At 45.3% G+C, this 18733-nt stretch overlaps 1 protein-coding gene across 8 annotated transcripts in view; it reads right to left on the bottom strand.

The window, feature by feature from the left end:
- The window catches only part of LOC144822619 (uncharacterized), a 502963-nt gene that overhangs the window by 411190 nt on the left and 73040 nt on the right, over positions 1–18733 (bottom strand). For all 8 annotated transcript variants that reach the window (XR_013608648.1, XR_013608647.1, XR_013608649.1 and 5 more), the window contains one exon: positions 18352–18448. Coding sequence is in view for 5 of the 8 variants with exons in the window: in XM_078680353.1 (XP_078536479.1) it covers positions 18352–18448 (97 nt within the window). In the remaining 3 variants the exon portion in view is untranslated. The remainder of the gene's footprint in view (positions 1–18351; positions 18449–18733) is intronic.

Genomic DNA, 18733 nt, shown 5'->3' with positions numbered 1-18733 from the left:
CTGCCGCGATCGGGGGATCAGTCAGACCAACACAGGCAGCGAGGTTGCAAAACAGCACACAGCGGCCCGCGCCCCGTGACAGTCCAGCGCCTATCGCGCTCTGGCAAATTCGGCAAATCCTCGGTCCCCAGTATTCCCCCAGTGTTCCCCTGCAGATCACCCTTCGCGGGGTAAGGGTGCAAGGGTGTAAGGTGGATGGGAGCGGCAATCTCCGCGTCCTTCGCCTCGTCCTCTCGCCTTGTCGAAAACGGCGTTCTGGCGTTCTCACACCGAGCACCTCCACTCAGCTGGACTCTCAATAGACGTGCCACGCCTGTGCAAAGGCAGCAGAGCAGGGTGTCATGCTTTCTCATACATCGCTCTTTACTTGTGGAACAACAGAACAACTCCCCACATCACATTAGTCTCCTCAACACTTTTTGACTTCCTCATCACGATGGACGTGAGTTCACTTTATACCATAATTGACCATGACCAGGGAATGCAGGCTTGCGTCCATTTTCTTAAACGCAGAGATATAGCATATTTGGAACACATGCACATGCTTGTGGAGATGATGAGGATATGTCTTACCAACAATATCTTTATGTTCAATGACGATCTCTACAGGCAGGTGTGTGGAACCGCGATGGGTTCCAGCTTCCCACCAAGTTTTGCGAATCTCTTCCTTGGTAAATGGGAAGAGGAGATTTGCAGTGACAGAAATCTTATAACGTATTTCAACCTGGTCAAGGTATGGATTCGTTATATTGACGATCTCTCCGTTTTATGGAGAGGATCAGAACAAGAGGCTAAGAATGTTATTGAGCAATTGAATACGAATCCATACAATATCAAACTCACATCCACCATGAGTTCCAACAGTATAGAGTTCCTTGATACTCAAGTAACTGTATGTGAAGGCAAACTCACTACTAGTCTCCATAGAAAAGTAACTGCAGGGAACAGTCTTCTTCACGCCCGCAGTGCTCACCCAGAGGTACTCAAATGGAGTATACCTTATTGAGAGCTACTTAGGGCTAGAAGAAACTGTAGTACCAATGAAGTGTTCGAGGCAGAACAACAAAGAATGATAACCAGATTCAAAGAACGGGGCTACCCTGAATGTGTACTTACTAAAGCCATGAATAAAGTCAAAAACACCACCAGGGCCAGCACTCTAGAAGAGAAAGAGAGCATTTCCCAGAAGTAAATTGAGACTAGGGTGATCACTACCTTCAATCAGGACTCCAAGAAAGTTCTTAAAGTTCTTGCAGATAATTGGAGAATACTCAAATCTGATTCCATCATTGGTCCAAATATCAATGATAGGCCCCAAATCACATACCGTAGAGGTAGAAGTTTGAGAGATATTCTGGTCAAAGGGGACATCTCTGAATCTATCAATCGCAATGTTCACCATTTAAAAGGGTTTCACCCATGTGGACATTGTAGAGCTTGTAAAACCAGTCAGATGAAGAAAGAAATAGAGGTCCCAGGGAGAAAGAACTACACCTAGACACAATTCCTTACATTTTTGCACTAATTATACTATACACGTATTAGAATGTCCCTGCACATTACGGTATGTAGGAAGTACTGTCTGCATGGTTAAAAAACGGGTACAAGTACATCTCCGTGCCATTACCAATGTTGATTTACACTACCCCATTGCCCGTCATTCCAAGAGAAGCATCAGTCCAACAATGCACTCCTAAGATTCTATGCTATCGAACAGATAAACATAGGAAAGAGGGGCAGCAACAGGGAACTTGCGTTAAGGAAGAAAGAGTCCAAATGGATTATTGAATTAGGAACTCGTTTCCCTGGGGGGTACCATCTGGATGAAGAACTGGCAACCCATCTCCATGAAAGTTGAAAAATGAAAATTGAATGTATTCAGTAGTTATCCTCCGCTATGAAATGTGTGTAAAAACAATGAAAATTTAGATCTATAAGTGTGTGTTTTTTAACATGGCTTTAATCAGTGTTTGTATCTGGTTGTTTACAGGAGGAAAGGAAGGGACCCTTCAACGGCACAGTTTGAGAAACTTCACGAGTTCGCTACCCTTTTCTTCAATGGATAGATTTTTGCTCTACTAAGATAAGAGACTTTTTTGGTTATGGTACTTTAATACACTTTTCATTTTTTCATTTTTTCCTTGTTTTGGTTAATGTATATATTAAATTCATTGCAGCAATGTAGCCATGGGGTTATAAATCATTTAGATTTCAGAGCAAAAAGTAAACAATCGTGATCACTTGGAAGTAGATCTATTTTTCCATTGTGTTGAGCAAAATGAACTGTATTGGCTGGCACAAGTCCGCCTGTATCAACATACATATTAATGAGTCCATAGAATTATTGGCACTAGACCGTCAACAAAAAGCTATAAGTAATTGTCAAATGAACCTGATTTGTGGAACATTATAGCATTACTGCTGGCAATGAGTGCACATGAATTTGAGATTTCACTTTGAAGTTAATATAACTGATAGCATGGAAAATGAGGAGTAAGAATTATCTCTCGTAATGTTCTAAGGTAAATAACTAGCAAATCGGGTAAATACAGTACGAATAATGTTTGGAGATCAATGCCCGCATGCTAATGATAATGTAATTGCTTGTAAATGGTGTAAAAAGCACATTTCCTTTACCATTCAAAGATGGTGCTCGTTTTGGAGTTTGCGAACAGACATATTGTCAGTGCATCATTTGTGTTTACTTTTTGTTTACTCAAGCACGCCCTGTTCCTATTGTGATTATCGTGTGAGTAAGACACCATCGTGTGTCGAAACGCATAACGAAGGAATAAAAACCTGGTGTACTATCTCTCCTGAGTGCGCATTATACCTTTTGTTTGGATTTGCATATATATATATATATATATATATATATATATATCTCTATAACATAACATATTTAAAAAACAAACTATTTTATTTATAATAAAAATGTAAACAGCATACATATCTTACAATTTAATAAAAATAGTTACTGCAATAATAATAAATATTGTACTTTAAAATAAGCAAAAACATCTTAGAAATTGTAACAATATCAAATAAATTATAACATTTGTGATTTAATACATATACTATTCCCACTACAATTTATACAAAAGTCGGCAATGTGTTATACTAAGGATGTATAAAATGTACTACTCCCACATCACAAAATAAAATAGTAGGAAAACGGTTACATTACACAGGGGTAAATTTGCAATTCACACTCCATTGAGTGTAACAGTAGGGAAAGTGTTGGATTGTGGAGGGGTAAGATTTCCTATTCCAACTCAAACATTTTCAACAGTAGTAAAGTGTTGGATTGCAAAAGGGTAACATTTACTATTCCCCCTACGGTCAGTACAATGGTTGGGGAAGAGTTGTATTTGCTGAGGAGTCAAATGTACTATTCCTACTCCAATGAGTGCAACAGTAGTGAAAGTGTTGGTTTGTGAACGACAAACATTTAACATGCCCACTCCAGTCAGTGCAACAATAGAAACAAACAAATTATACTCAACACATTTAAATATTTTCAAAAACATAGTAAACAGATAAAAATAAAAATATGTAAAAAAAGAAATACAAATATATGTTATATTAAACATTATATGAAATAAATACATATTACAATGTTAAATACGTATCACAAATAACAACACATATCATAATTAAAATACAAATTACTTTTCATTTAAATAAATTATTTTATAAAAAAACTATTTATTAGCAAAATATTATTTATTTCAAGATTTTATTTTAATTACTTCCCACCCTAAACTCCTGTAAAACTCACAACCAGCACCTAAACCTTAACTTAAAAACATATATTCAAACTATTAATATAAATATTTATCAATAAACTAATTATCATTAATTAATAATGATTATTTCATTTTAATTAATTCAGTTCCCAAAATATACCCCCACAAAACACACACTCCTAAAATGTAACTTAGCAAAATATTAATTACACAATTAACAAGCTTCAATATCAATTTCATGATCACATCAATTAAAAAATGACTAAATAAGTAAAAAAAGTTGTACTTCCCTATACGCCTGCAAAACCCACAGTCAGCACCTAAAATGTACGTAAAAAATCTAACGCCCAATTAACAGCAATAAATAATTAGTATTACTTAAAAAACAATTCACATCTCACCATGTCCCGCAGTAGTGGCTCCTTGAGGGAGTGATGCAGGGCGGTGGGGCGTGGCGGGGGATGGGCTGGGTGGGGGTTAGTAAACTCTGGATTAAGGCCAAACAGAGTTCAGTAGCTAAATGAATAAGTAAACCAAATTACATTGCACGCTGCATCGCCAGTTTGGCGTTGCAGCGCATGCAATGTAATTCAGAGAAGACAAGATTCACTTAAGGAAAAATGAGAGATTGTGAGACCCCATCTTGGTCTTGAGTTGGACACCCCGCAATGGATGTTAGACCACTGAGAGCTGGAGTATCCAGGAGCCTCAGCATCTTGTGTCAGTATGTTGGCACGGAAGTCCTAGTTCCCCTCTTCCTATCTCAGCATGATATGATGTTTATATACCCAAAGGTCTTCCCAGATGTTCTACCTTGCTGTGCCATTGTTGGACTTAGGAAGACGTCAGGAATTAACGTTATGCATAGTTATTACGCAGGAGATGGTAGTCCTGCTGAGTCCTAATGCATAATGTATGAGACTTTTACTAGGGAAAATCAAAAGGTTCTGTGTGCAGTGTCATATCTAGGTAAAAGGTCAGTCCCTATACCGTTAGGGGTATATTGTAGGGGAGAATATAAGGGAAGTTTTAGGATGTTTCCTGAGCCTATATTGGGGTATCAATATGGAATAGAATAGAAGTGTTGGCAGCCAATGAAATTTGAGTTGGATCCTCTTGCGTTACCATATATATATATTTTTTTAAACTTTAATATGTCTGAAATGAATTAACAAATATACACCACATCACAAAGTGCATGCTATCAGGACCTGAATATAGCTTTCTGCCAAATTTGGTGTCATTCCGTTAAGCAGTTCGGGCTTTAGTTGTGTTCAAAAACTAAAAATCCTCATAGAAATAACATTGGAAAAACACGATTTGGGACCCCCCCCCCAATTTTCTCGGCCCCTACTTGATGGATCACCCCGAGACTTTCAACACAGCAGCTGAGCTAAAAAGAGGATGTTTTTGAAAAAAATGGTGAAGATTTGTCAATCAACACCAAAGTTATTGGCAAATGTGTTTTGGAAACTTTGTTACTAACTATAACTACCTACTTGCAACCACCAGTGTGTTTTTTGACCGCTTCCAATAATATCAAATGTATTTGCTAAGCAGTGCAAGTAAGAACCCACACAGAATATTTCAACAATCGCTTTATTTCAGCTGACGTGTTTTGACATGCCCGTTCTTTGTCGAAGCCCTACTTCCTTTAAACAAAAGTTCACCTACACTAGTAAACATAGTAAACATACTTGTGGGAACTCAATCAATCCTCTTCCCTGAAAGTGAAGAAAGTCTGGGTATGTAGATTTTATCTGCAACAGCACAACACAGAATAATTAAACACTAGTGTGTATTCAAATCAAAGTACACGCTCATTATGTCTGCAGTGCTAAAAAAGTCAGAACTTTGGAACTTTTGCCGGATTTATCTCATAATGTATATATGGTCCAATCATTGCACAATATTGCACTTACAAATCATACAAAAAACAAAAAGCAATTTTAAATACTGGTTGTCTCAGTCATGAATCTTAAGTCAATGTTAATACCACATAGAAATACACATAATTAAACGTTATACTCAATGTCATACAAGAATTAGCTATACATGGCCATTCAGTTTCATCCTTTTGCTAACAAGTATTTCAATCTGTTGGCATGCTACAATCTGCTTAACAAAACAAGTAATGCCCAGTTCATCGATCAAACATCAAGTGACTTGACACAAATTTTAAGGTTGTCATAATGATAAACACAGTCAAAAACGCAATATTACAAGAGAATACCTTCAGTGATGTCCCATGATTAGGAAATTAAATACAAGACAACTGAAAATACAAAAAGTGTGAGTATTTGCTTTGCACGTGAGCATGGTGCTTGAAAAAACTGTAATGAACTTCTGACCTACTGGTCCTAGAGAATGTTCTAAAAATGTTTAATGTGGTTGCAGAGCTATAGGAGAATTTTGGGAAGGGAATAGTGAAGACTAGACTGTGAGTGTGTAGTTTGACACAATGATTAGTTGTAAAGACAGTTTTTATTGCAAGAAGATTATAAGCGTAATTGTTTGACAATAACTTGCAAAGATGAATTTTTTGCTCCACGTGAATCTGCGCATCCACCCATGGAGTTCCACGGGGCACCATCCTGCATCGTCTGCTTATGCTACCTGATGAATACAATAGTAAACTAGAATACTAAATGTAGGCTTCGGCAGAGTTCAAGGAGTTCCCCGATGCGGAACTACTTGAAGTAACCAAAACACTCTCCTGCACTATGTGGAGATCTGCAAGCAGTAGAGTGGGTTATGTCCCACAATGTGTGCTGCTTTTTTGTGTGGGGTGTTTGTGCTAAGCTACAAAATCAGCATTTAAGGAACCATGCGGTGTGCAAGAGGGCTCTTCTTCTTTCTGCTGCTTGAGTAGATGTTCTCCTCAAAGCGAATGGAAGATTTCTCAAAGCAAGCTGGAGCAACCATCCATGACTGCCTGTGTTGAGAATCTCACCCTGAGGTCTGAGGTAAGGAACGACTGAGCTACTTTTAAATTTTTTTAGACTGAGGTCCCCGTCAATATCTTTCTGTAGGGGGCCTAGCCAGCCCACCCTTCTTACTGACTTGATAGTATCATCTAGACCAAGGGGCAAAGGCCTGTTTTTAGTTAGCCAATATATGACTTTGTTAAGTAAGTCTTGTTCCCGCTCAGTTTTTCCATGTTTGATTTCGGGAACTCCTGCAAGAACACACACAAAGGGTGCAGCCTCCGGGGGTAGCTGTATGTGAGTAGTATTCTTATTAGGCTCTACTTTTGAAACAGTATATTGTAAAGGACCCGGTTTGTGATTAGCTTTAGGTACATCAGGGAGTGAAGGGATAGGGACTAGGGGACAAGTTTGAATGTTACTTTTGGTGCCAAGTGAGCTCGGACAAATTGATGTTAAAGAAATTTCAGTGCGGGTTTGGCTGGCCTTTAAACATTTCTCTATTCCCAACAGCCTATCCTCTAGGGTGGTAATTTTAACAATCAGTGGAGAGATGAGTGAGCCGACCATTTGTTCAATCTGAGCCAGAAAGTTCGAATTGAGGGAGGTTATCCATTGGTCTATTTTTTCTTCCGATTTTTGGAGGGGGTTAGTTGCAGTCAGTGGGGAGCTAAAACATAATTTTTGCTGTTTTGATTTATTCCCTATGTGCTTATCCCCATCCCACTTCCTTTTACTAGACAAGGACTGCGAAGAGACTGTGTTTGGTGTACTAACATTTTTGGGTTGGGCCCGGGGGCTGGCGATTGGGGTAGACATACTGGTTTGTTCAACGAGGCAAGGGGAGGAACTTTTAATTTCATTTCTGGGTTCCACGGTGGCATACCTTGTTTTGCAGAGGGAATTTAGTTCATCCAGGAGCGAGAGGTGTTGAGTTATGCCATTGGTTGGGTCAAGCGATTGGTTAATAGATGTACTAGTCTTGGCAGTTTCAATCAAATTGACGGTGGACGGAGATGGCCTGCTTGGAACTTGTGTCCCTGGATGCAAGCCTCTATGGCTGATAGATCTATTGGTCACCCCCTTGTGTGTCATGATGGGGTTTGCGATTGTTAGGCTATCACAAGGTTATGACAAGGTCTCAAGAAAGTCTGAGGATATTAGAATGTTCTCAGCTAAAGTTCAGTTTGTAATCCCTTGCCAAAATGCCAAAAAGGACATAAAGTTATTACCTTAGCAGTGAAATGGAGTCAGGGGGAGTGGCCCCGTCCCGTTCTCCTCGTGCCTCTGAGGGCCACAGAGGGCCAGCCCTTTGCCCGGGCTTAGCGCGCGCGCGAGCTTGCTACACGAGGGCTGTCCTTCTTTTTCTATCCCCTCCCGGGGCGGAAGTAGCAGCAGAGGAGTCTGGGGGATGTAGTTTCCCCACCCCACGGCAGCCACTATCCCCTAGTTCTGCGGCGGCGGGGGAGAAGCATCAAGGATTCCCAAATGTCCTGTGGGCAGCAGTGAGGAGGTAGGGGTGATTCTCCCCCCAAAACGTGTCCTCTACCCCCCACAACGAGTGTTCAAAGGAGCCCCCACTCCACCAGGGCTGTCCTTCTTTTTCTATCCCCTCCGGGGGCGGAAGTAGCAGCAGAGGAGTCTGGGGGATGTAGTTTCCCCACCCCACCGCAGCCACTATCCTGTAGTTCTGCGGCGGCGGGGGAGAAGCATCAAGGATTCCCAAATGTCCTGTGGGCAGCAGTGAGCAGGTACGCGTGATTCTCCCCCCAAAACGAGTCTTCTACCCCCCCCACAATGAGTGTTCAAAGGAGCGCCCACTCCACCAGGACTGTCCTTCTTTTTCTATCCCCTCCGGGGGCGGAAGTAGCAGCAGAGGAGTCTGGGGGATGTAGTTTCCCCACCCCACGGCAGCCACTATCCTGTAGTTCTGCGGCGGCGGGGGAGAAGCATCAAGGATTCCCAAATGTCCTGTGGGCAGCAGTGAGCAGGTAGGGGTGATTCTCCCCCAAAACGAGTCTTCTACCCCCCACAACGAGTGTTCAAAGGAGCGCCCACTCCACCAGGGCTGTCCTTCTTTTTCTATCCCCTCCGGGGGCGGAAGTAGCAGCAGAGGAGTCTGGGGGATGTAGTTTCCCCACCCCACGGCAGCCACTATCCTGTAGTTCTGCGGCGGCGGGGGAGAAGCATCAAAAATTCCCAAATGTCCTGTGGGCAGCAGTGAGCAGGTAGGGGTGATTCTCCCCCCAAAACGAGTCTTCTACCCCCCACAACAAGTGTTCAAAGGAGCGCCCACTCCACCAGGGCTGTCCTTCTTTTTCTATCCCCTCCGGGGGCGGAAGTACCAGCAGAGGAGTCTGGGGGATGTAGTTTCCCCACCCCACGGCACCCACTATCCTGTAGTTCTGCGGCGGCGGGGGAGAAGCATCAAGGATTCCCAAATGTCCTGTGGGCAGCAGTGAGCAGGTAGGGGTGATTCTCCCCCCAAAACGAGTCTTCTACCCCCCACAACGAGTGTTCAAAGAGCACCCTCCTAATGCGAAAATCAGCTCCATAGCAGTGCACATCATTCAGCATCGGAAGTTCATTGACAAATGCAAATAAAATCAATCATAAAACCCCCATCGGTACCCAGATTGGCCTACATACAAGGATCAACCGCCGAGGACACCCCTATGCAATAAAAAAGACACCTTTAGTACCCCATGCTAAATTCTCCCCTATACAGTCAACCGTCCCATTCCGCTCACTCCCCATCCCTCCCATGCCATAATGCGTCAATCTTTATCCACAGTAGCGGTCCGTTGAGCCCTAAGGGTACAGGGCCACCCACATCTTCACTACAAACAATTCATACAGGAAGTATAATGGTGTTAGCATACACCCCAATAATCCATTGCAGACCCAGTTTGTGTGACCATCCTGTCCTCCCTGTTTCGCCTCCATGCCGCCCATATTTTCTCCCATTTCTTGGGGCAGCCTCAGCTTTTATAGATAACCTTCTCCGCCCTCTGGCACCAATCCAAATCCCGCTCCCACTCTTCCACCATTGGCAATAGGTCACTCCCCCATAACCTCGCTACATTTCTCTTGGCCAACATACTTGCAAGGGCCAGCCTTGTCTTGTCCCAATTCGGCCAAGTAATGTCGCCCGTCACCCCCAGGACATGCCATCGGGCCACCAGAGGGACCGCCGCCCCTACCACCTCCTCCATTATACCTGTCAGTCTGATCCAGTGTGCTCGAATTTTGGTGCATTCCCATAGAATGTGGAAGAAAGTGCCCTCGTCTCTGCACCTCCGTAAACAAAATCGTGAAGCTACATATCTAATCCTGTACTGTAACGTACGTGGGGTTTATGACCTATGAAGAATACGTAGCTGAACCAGCCTGAATCTGGCGCGAATCGCCACCTCCCGGGGACACTGCAGGGCCTCACTCCAATTGTCATCCTCCAGCAGCCCGATATCTGATTCACACTTTTCTCGCAGGCGTCCCAGTGGGTCCGGGAGGTTGTTTATGAGTTTTTATAAGTGAGGGAGATAGCTTTATCAATCATGTGGTCTAGCAGTAGCCTATCTTCGAGCGGGGCATATTCAGGTAGCTGGTCCCCCTGGCTCATCTGTGTGTGTAGGGTGTGTCTAAGCTGCTGATAATGCGAAAATTCTCCGTTCCCCATTTCAAATTCTGCCTGCAGGGCCGCAAAGTCCACCATATCCCCCTTTTCCACACATCCCCAGCGCATCAATACCGAGTAGACTCCACTGAAGTAAATCCCGTAGTTTTGCAACTTCCGGGAGGAAATTACCAGCCCATTATGGCGTGTGTCCCGTGAGTTTCGCCTCCCAACCCAGTAGTTTTGTCGCCCGCTTCCACCCACCCACTACCACTGCTGTCTGGGGTGGCAAGGTCCTACAGCGCCTACCCTTGGTATAAAGAGCTGCTAAGTAGGTACCGCTACCTAGGACCATACGGTCCACCCTGTATGCAGGCTCCTCCTGTGGGGAAAACACTCAACCATTAATATCAACCAGTTGCAGCGCCCAATAGTATAGGCGGATGTCCGAAATAGCTCGTCCTCCCTCATATGGCCCCCGTTGCAGTTTCCTAGGAGCTATTCTCGGGCAGCCACCACTCCACAATAAGAAGCGCTGTTCCGACTCTACTGTGCTAAAGATCTGTTCCGGGATCAGAAAGAGCGAGCTCTGCAGGACGTATATTAATCGGGGAAGGGCCAACATTTTAAATAAGACAGCGCGCCCCATCAAGGAGAGCGAAAGGATCTTCCAGTGTTCCACGTCCCCGTGAAGCCGTTCTAGTTGTGCCGACACATTCAACGAAGAAATTCTGTATCTGATGTCGTGACCCATATGCCCAGATATCGGAACATCTCCCGCCATACCAGACCCCTGCAATTGTCAGTTAGCTGCGGCTGTGGACCCACCAAGACATGCCCCAGGGACTTATCCCAGTTGATGCGGTATCCGGAGTACTCCCCAAACGTGTGTAGAAAAATCATCAACCTCTGAATGGATGCAGCCGGTCGCTGTACATATATTAAGATGTCATTGGCATATAACGATATGCGTTCCTCCCAGCCGCCTCCTAAGTTTATGCTCCACACCCCGGGGTCTGCCCGTATCCAGTGGGCCAGGGGTTCCAATGCAACGGCGAATAGGGTCCGGGAAAGGGGGCAACCCTGCCTCGTAGCTCGCCCCAGCTGGAATTCCCTTGACAGAGCGCCATTGACTCGGACCCTCGCAAGCGGTTCTGTATACAGCAGTTTCACCCACGACCCAAAATTTTCCCCAAATCCCAGTTTCTCCAAGACCGCATATATGTACTGCCACTCCATGCTGTCAAAAGCCATATAGGCTACAAGGGACAACGGGGCCGCCGGTACCTCAGGACGCGCAGACACCGCCTACATGACTCAAAACAGACGCCACACTTTGAGCCGCTTGCTTCTGTGAGGCATGAAGCCCGACTGATCTGGGTGGATCAGAGACTGGACAACTGCCCCCAGTCTTGTGGCCAGGATTTTCCCCAGGATAATCGTTTCATAGTTAAGGAGGGATATGGGTCTATAGGAGCTGCACACACCCTGCGGTTTGCCGGCCTTATGAATAACTACAATCGTCGCCGACGGTAGATCCCTCGGAAGCTGCCCAACTTGCTTTGCCTCGGTAAACATGCGCAGTATGTGGGGTGTGGTTCTGCTTGATACGCACCCAAACGCCTCTGCCAGGAAGCCATTGGGCCCCGGTGCCTTTCCCGTCTGCAAGTCCCCCATAGCCTCTTCTACTTCCTTGACCGTAATATCAGACTCCAGAATGTCCCTGTCCGCCTGATCCAAAGTGGGCAACTGCAAAGGGGCCAAGAAATCCCAGCACTCCTGCTCCCCCCTGGCCGTCTGCGACCGATATACCGCCTTGTAATAGAGCGCAAACTCTTCCGCTATCTCCGTGGTCGTGTCTCGCAAGGTCCCATCCGGCAGCCCTATCCACGGCACCCAGTTTCGTTCCCTATCCCGCTTCTCCAGCCAGGCTATCATCTTGTTGGCCTTATCCCCTAAGTTGTACACTCATCGCTGGGTGGCAAAGGCGCGCGATCTTGCCTGTTCAGGAAGTGCATCCCTCAGTTCTTTCCCCAGGAGTTGTGCCCTGTGTTGCCTATCCAGTTCCTGTTCCTGAGTTTGCCCCCTTTCTTCCTCCACGGCTTGGTGCTCCAAATCCAACTTGTCAATTTGGGCATATTTGTCCTTCTGCCGTCGTCCTACCTCTGCTTGTACACTGTTTTATACGCCTCCCAGACTATCCCAGGAGAGCTAATTGAGCCCACATTCTCTGCAAAATATTGATCTACCCGCTCCCGGAACTTTTCCTGAAACTCCTGATCTTTGAATAAAAATGTGTCAAGCCGGGGGAGACGGACATTTCATTCTCGCCTTGGACCCTTCAACTGCACACCCACCGGGGAGTGGTCAGATATCCCTCTTGCTTTATGATACCCACCCCGGAAGAGGCCCATACCACCCGTCTGTGTGAATAAATAATCAACCCGGTACCCTGAGCTGTGAGCCGCAGATATATGTGTGTATCGTCGAACTTGTGGGTTGTGCGCCCTCCATAGATCTACCAGGCCCATAGCTTGCACAAAATCCCGAAGGTGACTCAGCCCCCCCTGGCCAGTAGAGCCTGCGACCTATCAAAGTCCCTTGCCATGACTTCGTTCAAATCTCCCCCCAGGATCAACGTCCCAGTGGGCATATCTAAGAGCAGTTTCCCAATATCGGGGAGAGTAGTGCTGTGTAATTTCTAGGGGATGTAGAGGGAACACAGGTTCTGTGTCCGGCCCTCCCAATGTGCCGACAACGCCGCGTAGCGCCCCAAGGAATCTAACCATCACCGCCCTATTATCTGCGGCAGGGAGTTCTTGATGAGAATCCCCACACCCCTGGAGCCCGTGGTAAAACCGGCATGTGCGCGCAGGGTGTAGCCAAATCTGTCAAGGGCCTTACAATGGTTCCCTAACAGGTGAGTCTCCTGGAGGAGGACAATGTCTGGGGCATGTCTGCGAAGGTATTGAAGTACCATAGTGCACTTGATCTTGTTCTGCAGGGCATTTACATTCCAGGATACTATATTAACGTGCTGCACCTTTGGTGTTTGCATCAGAGTCATCTAACACACCAGCCGTGAGGGATGGCAAACTAGCCCCCCCGCCTCCCACCTCCCGCCTGCCCACCGATAGTGGTAATGGAGCCATAACATTTATACAATACAAAAGCAAACTCGCAAAACATAAACAGTAACCCTTCCCCTCCAACCCCCCACACCTACCCCCCTGCCTGCTACCCTGCTACATTGGCCAACATGGACAGACATCCCCCAACAAGCAGAGCGCCTGTAGCCCTTACAACGAAAAACCTATCTCATCCGGCCCATCACCAAAGTACATTAGCCATCTCACCATGTGCTGCGATGGGGGGCAGTATCCCAAGTACAGTTTCCTTACCCAATGATAGAGACCATGGCCCCCTCTCCGAAGTATTCAAACAGTTCGATGCAATATGTTCAATTACTGTAATACCACCCCCCCCGAGACCACCCTTCAAACCAATATCCTCCATCCCACCAATGTCTCAGTGCGTATCCATACACAGAAGCACCAATATACATTAAGTGCTCTCAGCTTGCGTTCAGCCTACCACGACAGTCTCAGCCATTTCTCCCCATGTCCGGTGACGCCGACAGGCTACGGGCTCTGTTACTGCACGGTGGTCGAGGGCTGCCCTGTCGTCGCCGCTCTCGCCCAATGGATCCCACTGATGAAGTTGGAGATTGGGGCGCCACATTCCTCCAGCTGCCCCCTTGCCTGGGGCCTCCCGTCGAGTGTACGTGCTCCTCAAACCAAGCATGCACTTCTTCCGGGGATGTGAAAAAAAGGACGTCCCATTCGCTAGGTTCTTGAGACGTGCCGCGAAGAAGATCATGTGTTTGGTTCCATGATCGTGAAGCTCTTTTGTTACTCCACCGAACGATCGACGCTCTTGCTGGACCTTGAGCATAAAACCAGGAAAGAGTCTAATAGTGGCGTTGTCAATACGGAGGTCTCCATGTTGACGGGCAGCCTGCAAAATGGAGTCCCTATCTCTATAGTTGAGGAACCGCGCGATGATTGTTTGTGGTGGGCTTCGGGACGCAATGGCAGGACTGGCGCCCTATGCACCCGTTCAATGACGAAAGATTTTGACAGGCGTTTGGGCTGAAGGCGGTTCAATATGAGATGCTCCAGGAATAGGTCCACACTTGGCCCTTCCATTTTCTCCGGCACTCCCACCACCCGTATATTATTCCTCTGGGCCCTCCCTTCCTGATCTTCCAGCCGGGCCGCCACCAGTTTCTGTTGATGTGTGAGTTGATGGACCTGCTGCTGCAATTGTTTGGTGGTGCATTGAAGTTCTGCAATGTCCGTGGCATTCTGAGTGGCCTTTTATGAGGTCTTGTTTAAGTCCGCCCGCTGCAGCGCCAGTTCTATGGACATTTTATCAATCTTCGACTCCAGCGTGGTGGCCAAAGTCTGTATAGCCTGCATTATGGAGGACAATGAAGGTTCTTGGGACTCAGCTGGATTCCCGGGATCGGTCTCAGGTCCCCAACCCGGCACAGCCGTGTAACTGTCCATGGTGTTGGTCTGCGTCATTGTGGATTTCTTGGGCTTCATTGCTGTTTTTGGTGCTGCCCACTGGAGCACCAAGGATGCTGCCCGCCGCCTAGGCCTACACCGGAGTACCCCACCGCGACGCAGCACTCGCCTCCAAGCGCCAGCAACGCTCTCTCCGGGGGACACCCGTGCGAAGAAATGCGGGACCCTCGGCTTGGCCTCCCAGTATTACTGGGCTCTCACCACAATCGCCGCTGCACGGTCCTCGAGTCCACCAGCTCTCTTGCCTCTTAACTTCTTGGCTGAGGATTCGCAGGAGCCACCCCCCCCATTAGGCCAGCAAGTCCTTCACGGGGACCTACCATCCTCCTAAAGTGCCGGTTTTGGGCGTCCTTCCAAGGGCTTCACGCCGCTTCTCTCAAGTCAGGGCACCACACCTCCACGACCGCTCCTAGTCCCACCGGGGTCCATTCGCCTGACTCAAAGCTTGCGCCGGTGACCTCTCAGCTGCAGTCGCCACGGCCTGTCGGGGGTCCTCACCCCCGTTGCTCGTGCCCCCCACGCTCCGTGGTAGGGGGTCAAGGCGCTCAACGCCGGTCCAAACTGTCGGGTCCCAGGAGTCACCCCCGGTCCGGCCAGCACACACTGGTCCTCAATCCATAGGGTCTCGCCCCAGGGCCGCTATCCGAGGTGGGCCGTCACTCCCAGTGGGCACTCACAGGTGGGGGGGAGAAGCGATCCTACTGCTCGGCCTCAGGGCGGAGCCCCCCACAGCCCACTCAGGCCTTGCTGCTGCTCGGCATTCACCGCCACCGCCGAGGGAGCACCACGGTCGGCCCGCCAATCACGCGAGGCCGGTGCTGCAATCACGGCCTCCCGCAGACCTGGCCCCAGTAGGCCCTCACGCGCCGGCCGCCGTCACTCTGCTCCCGGACGTCGGAGAGGAAAGAAAAACACACCTCTCGGTTCCGGAGCTCAGCGGCCTGCAGATGCCCTTGTTGAAAATGATGAGACAGCAGGATAAATGGCGGATTTATGGGGCCTTCGGAGATACCTCAGGAGTGCTGCGTTATTATGTGGCCATCTTGGTTGCCGCCAAGCCACGCCCCTGAAATTAAAACTTTTAATCATTGATGATGTGTGCATGGTCTCAAATGTAATTCACACCTTTGTGCCTTTGAGAATGCAATAGATATTGAAGTCTGAGTACGAAGCACTTTTTGAAGGAAAGAGTGTAACTGTTTTCAGTGATTTATTGTAGACACATTTACATGAAGATACTCAAAATTCTTCAGGAAGTATTTGAAATGTGAACAGTTGGTTGAATTTCAAATATAAAGTATTAACTAGAAACCTGTGTCAAGCATCTGATATACAATATGGAAGTAATATGAAAGATATCAGAATAGGAATACTGTAAAAAAAGGAAATAGTGTTTGCATACTAGACTTCTGAAGACGTATTGCCTTCTAAATGTTTGGCGGCAAAAATAATGTTTGAATGTATTCAACAATAAAAATCTAATGTCTGTTTAATGCCTACTCTTGAAGAATGTACCTCTTTTCGATGAACAATTGCTACAACTAGAGAGAGAACAAAAATTGGATCTGACAGCAATTGACACAATGGAACACCAAGGAGAGACAATACTGTCACCTTATGGGCATTCACCTTTTTCTCCCTAGGTGGTATGGAGAAAAATGCCCGCATGATGCTCTCATTCTAGACTTTGAAGGATTCCTCCAAGTCTTCTTCCTCTTCAGGTGGAAGCTGCTGTGGTGGATTTCCAGCTGCCATTTTTTGATGGAACAAAAAAACACCAAATAGATAGAAAGAAGAGAATCAAAAGACAACAGGTGTGTCTTCTGAGATGCTCTTGTAAGAATGAAAAAAATGGGTAGGGTCCTTCAAGTTCTGGAATTAAAAGCGTCTAAACCAATTAAAATTGTTTCTTTTCAAGTCACATGAAATTCGCGCACCCGTCGCACAACCGACACGCACCCTACACTATTCCCGAAAAACATTTTTAACAATAATATATCTTTATTCCAGTTACAAATATATGATATTTACAATTATGTCAAATAATCTCTTGGTATAATATATATATAATAAAGTTATAAACATATATATTTTAAAGAATAATTTAAGGTGGATTTGCGCACCTGGCGTGACCCCTGCAAATACCCCCAAAACACTACCTATTATGTTACACAGGGCTGGGATTCGCACAGCCGTCCCTTATGAAACATGCATCATACACCACTTAATCAATATGGCGGCAAAATATTTGCATTCGCGCAACCACCGTGATTGGTACACAATTGCTACGCGAATTCACTTTAAAAAAAAATTATAATTTAGAAAAGAGAAAACATCATATTAGTTTTATAACAATTTAACAATTAAGAAAAAGTGTTTTATGGCCATTTTAACTTTGACATTTACTGAAAAGGCTACAGGTTTCAGGGACGTTATAGTTAGAAACTAGCTTTTCAAAAACCTTTGAGATTCAGGGATGTTATAGCTAGAAATTAGCATTTAAAAAACCTTAGAAATTCACTGAAAAACCACAACTTTCAGGGACGTTATAGTTAGTTGTACATATCACTCGTGCAAAACCAGAGAAATGTGGCTGTTAGAGTTAGTTGAGCTAACTATAACTAATGCCCCTGCAATGCACTGCTAATGATGTCACATATTACATCACTCATGACATGGTCAGTGACATCACGGATGACATCTCAAATTACATCACTGATGATGCTCTATGGCAAGCTAACAGAGGGTGAAAGTGGGTTTATTTAATGCATGCGTGTGCCTTACCCTGACTAGGATTGTGGCCACTGCTTGACCAGAGCTTATACCCCAGTCAACCAGGAACTCAGTGCCTAACATTGGGGATTAGCAGTTAGGATATGACTTGTGTTTTTGCAGTGTCATACAGTTATTTTGTGTTGCTAGTTAACTAGGCTCGAAACCTCTTAGAGAAACGATATCGATCTAAAAAGTCAAGGGCATTTCTGCAGCAAGTGATGTCACCGATGATTTGTATTACTAGAACTTGAAGGAGATTACATTTATTGGACATACCTTCTTAGGAATGTTACTGTCTGGTCCATAGAGTACATCTATTTATATATGTCATACCAAGCTAGGAATTACTAAATCAGAGGATGTTATCATGTTTCGAACACTTGCCCTGTGGCTCTCCATAGGGACTGTTCAGCTTTGGAGTATGCGCAGCGAGTGCCTTTGGTAACGTGCAAAAAGATAATTTGAGTTCAAAATTAATTCATCTTTTTAAAAAGGATATGTTGAAATGTTTATTTATTTTTTAAATGCAACAAGGCTAGGTTTCAAACCGCGGCTAGCAAATCCACTGCAGGTTCTTGCATTACAATTATCACTGTATTTACATTGAGCAGGATCTCATTACTGCATATAATATGTGCAATAGGTCTCTTTTAACACATTTTTATTATAAACAATGTTTACGTTTTACTTACTTTTCCCGAGAAGGGAGTATAGAAGGAGCCTTCGCATTGCTGCCCACGTGACAATCATTCTGTTCATCAACTGTGCATTTTAATTCTTTTGTTGGTTCTATAGGGAAAACAAATTCGTTTTATTACATTTTTGACTATATAGGCCTACTTTAAAACAAAATTGAAAGAAATAAAACATTTTTTACGGTAGAGGTTTTTGGGTTAAACTTGATTTTCTGTTGCTGGTTATTTTTAGCAGTCCAGTAGAATCAGGAACTCATTAACATGGTATTTTTCTAACTGTGTTGGCCTTATAATGCAATGTTATGTATTGACTGTTTGTACTGCATTGCTTATAGCACTGATGCCAATGATTAAATATAATGTTTTTGTTCTGGTTTAT

This window comes from Lissotriton helveticus, chromosome 3_1, assembly GCF_964261635.1.
Source record: "Lissotriton helveticus chromosome 3_1, aLisHel1.1, whole genome shotgun sequence".
NCBI classification, from domain to species: domain Eukaryota; kingdom Metazoa; phylum Chordata; class Amphibia; order Caudata; family Salamandridae; genus Lissotriton; species Lissotriton helveticus.
Note: the sequence above shows the minus strand (reverse complement) of the source record. Positions and strands in the feature narration are given on the sequence as shown.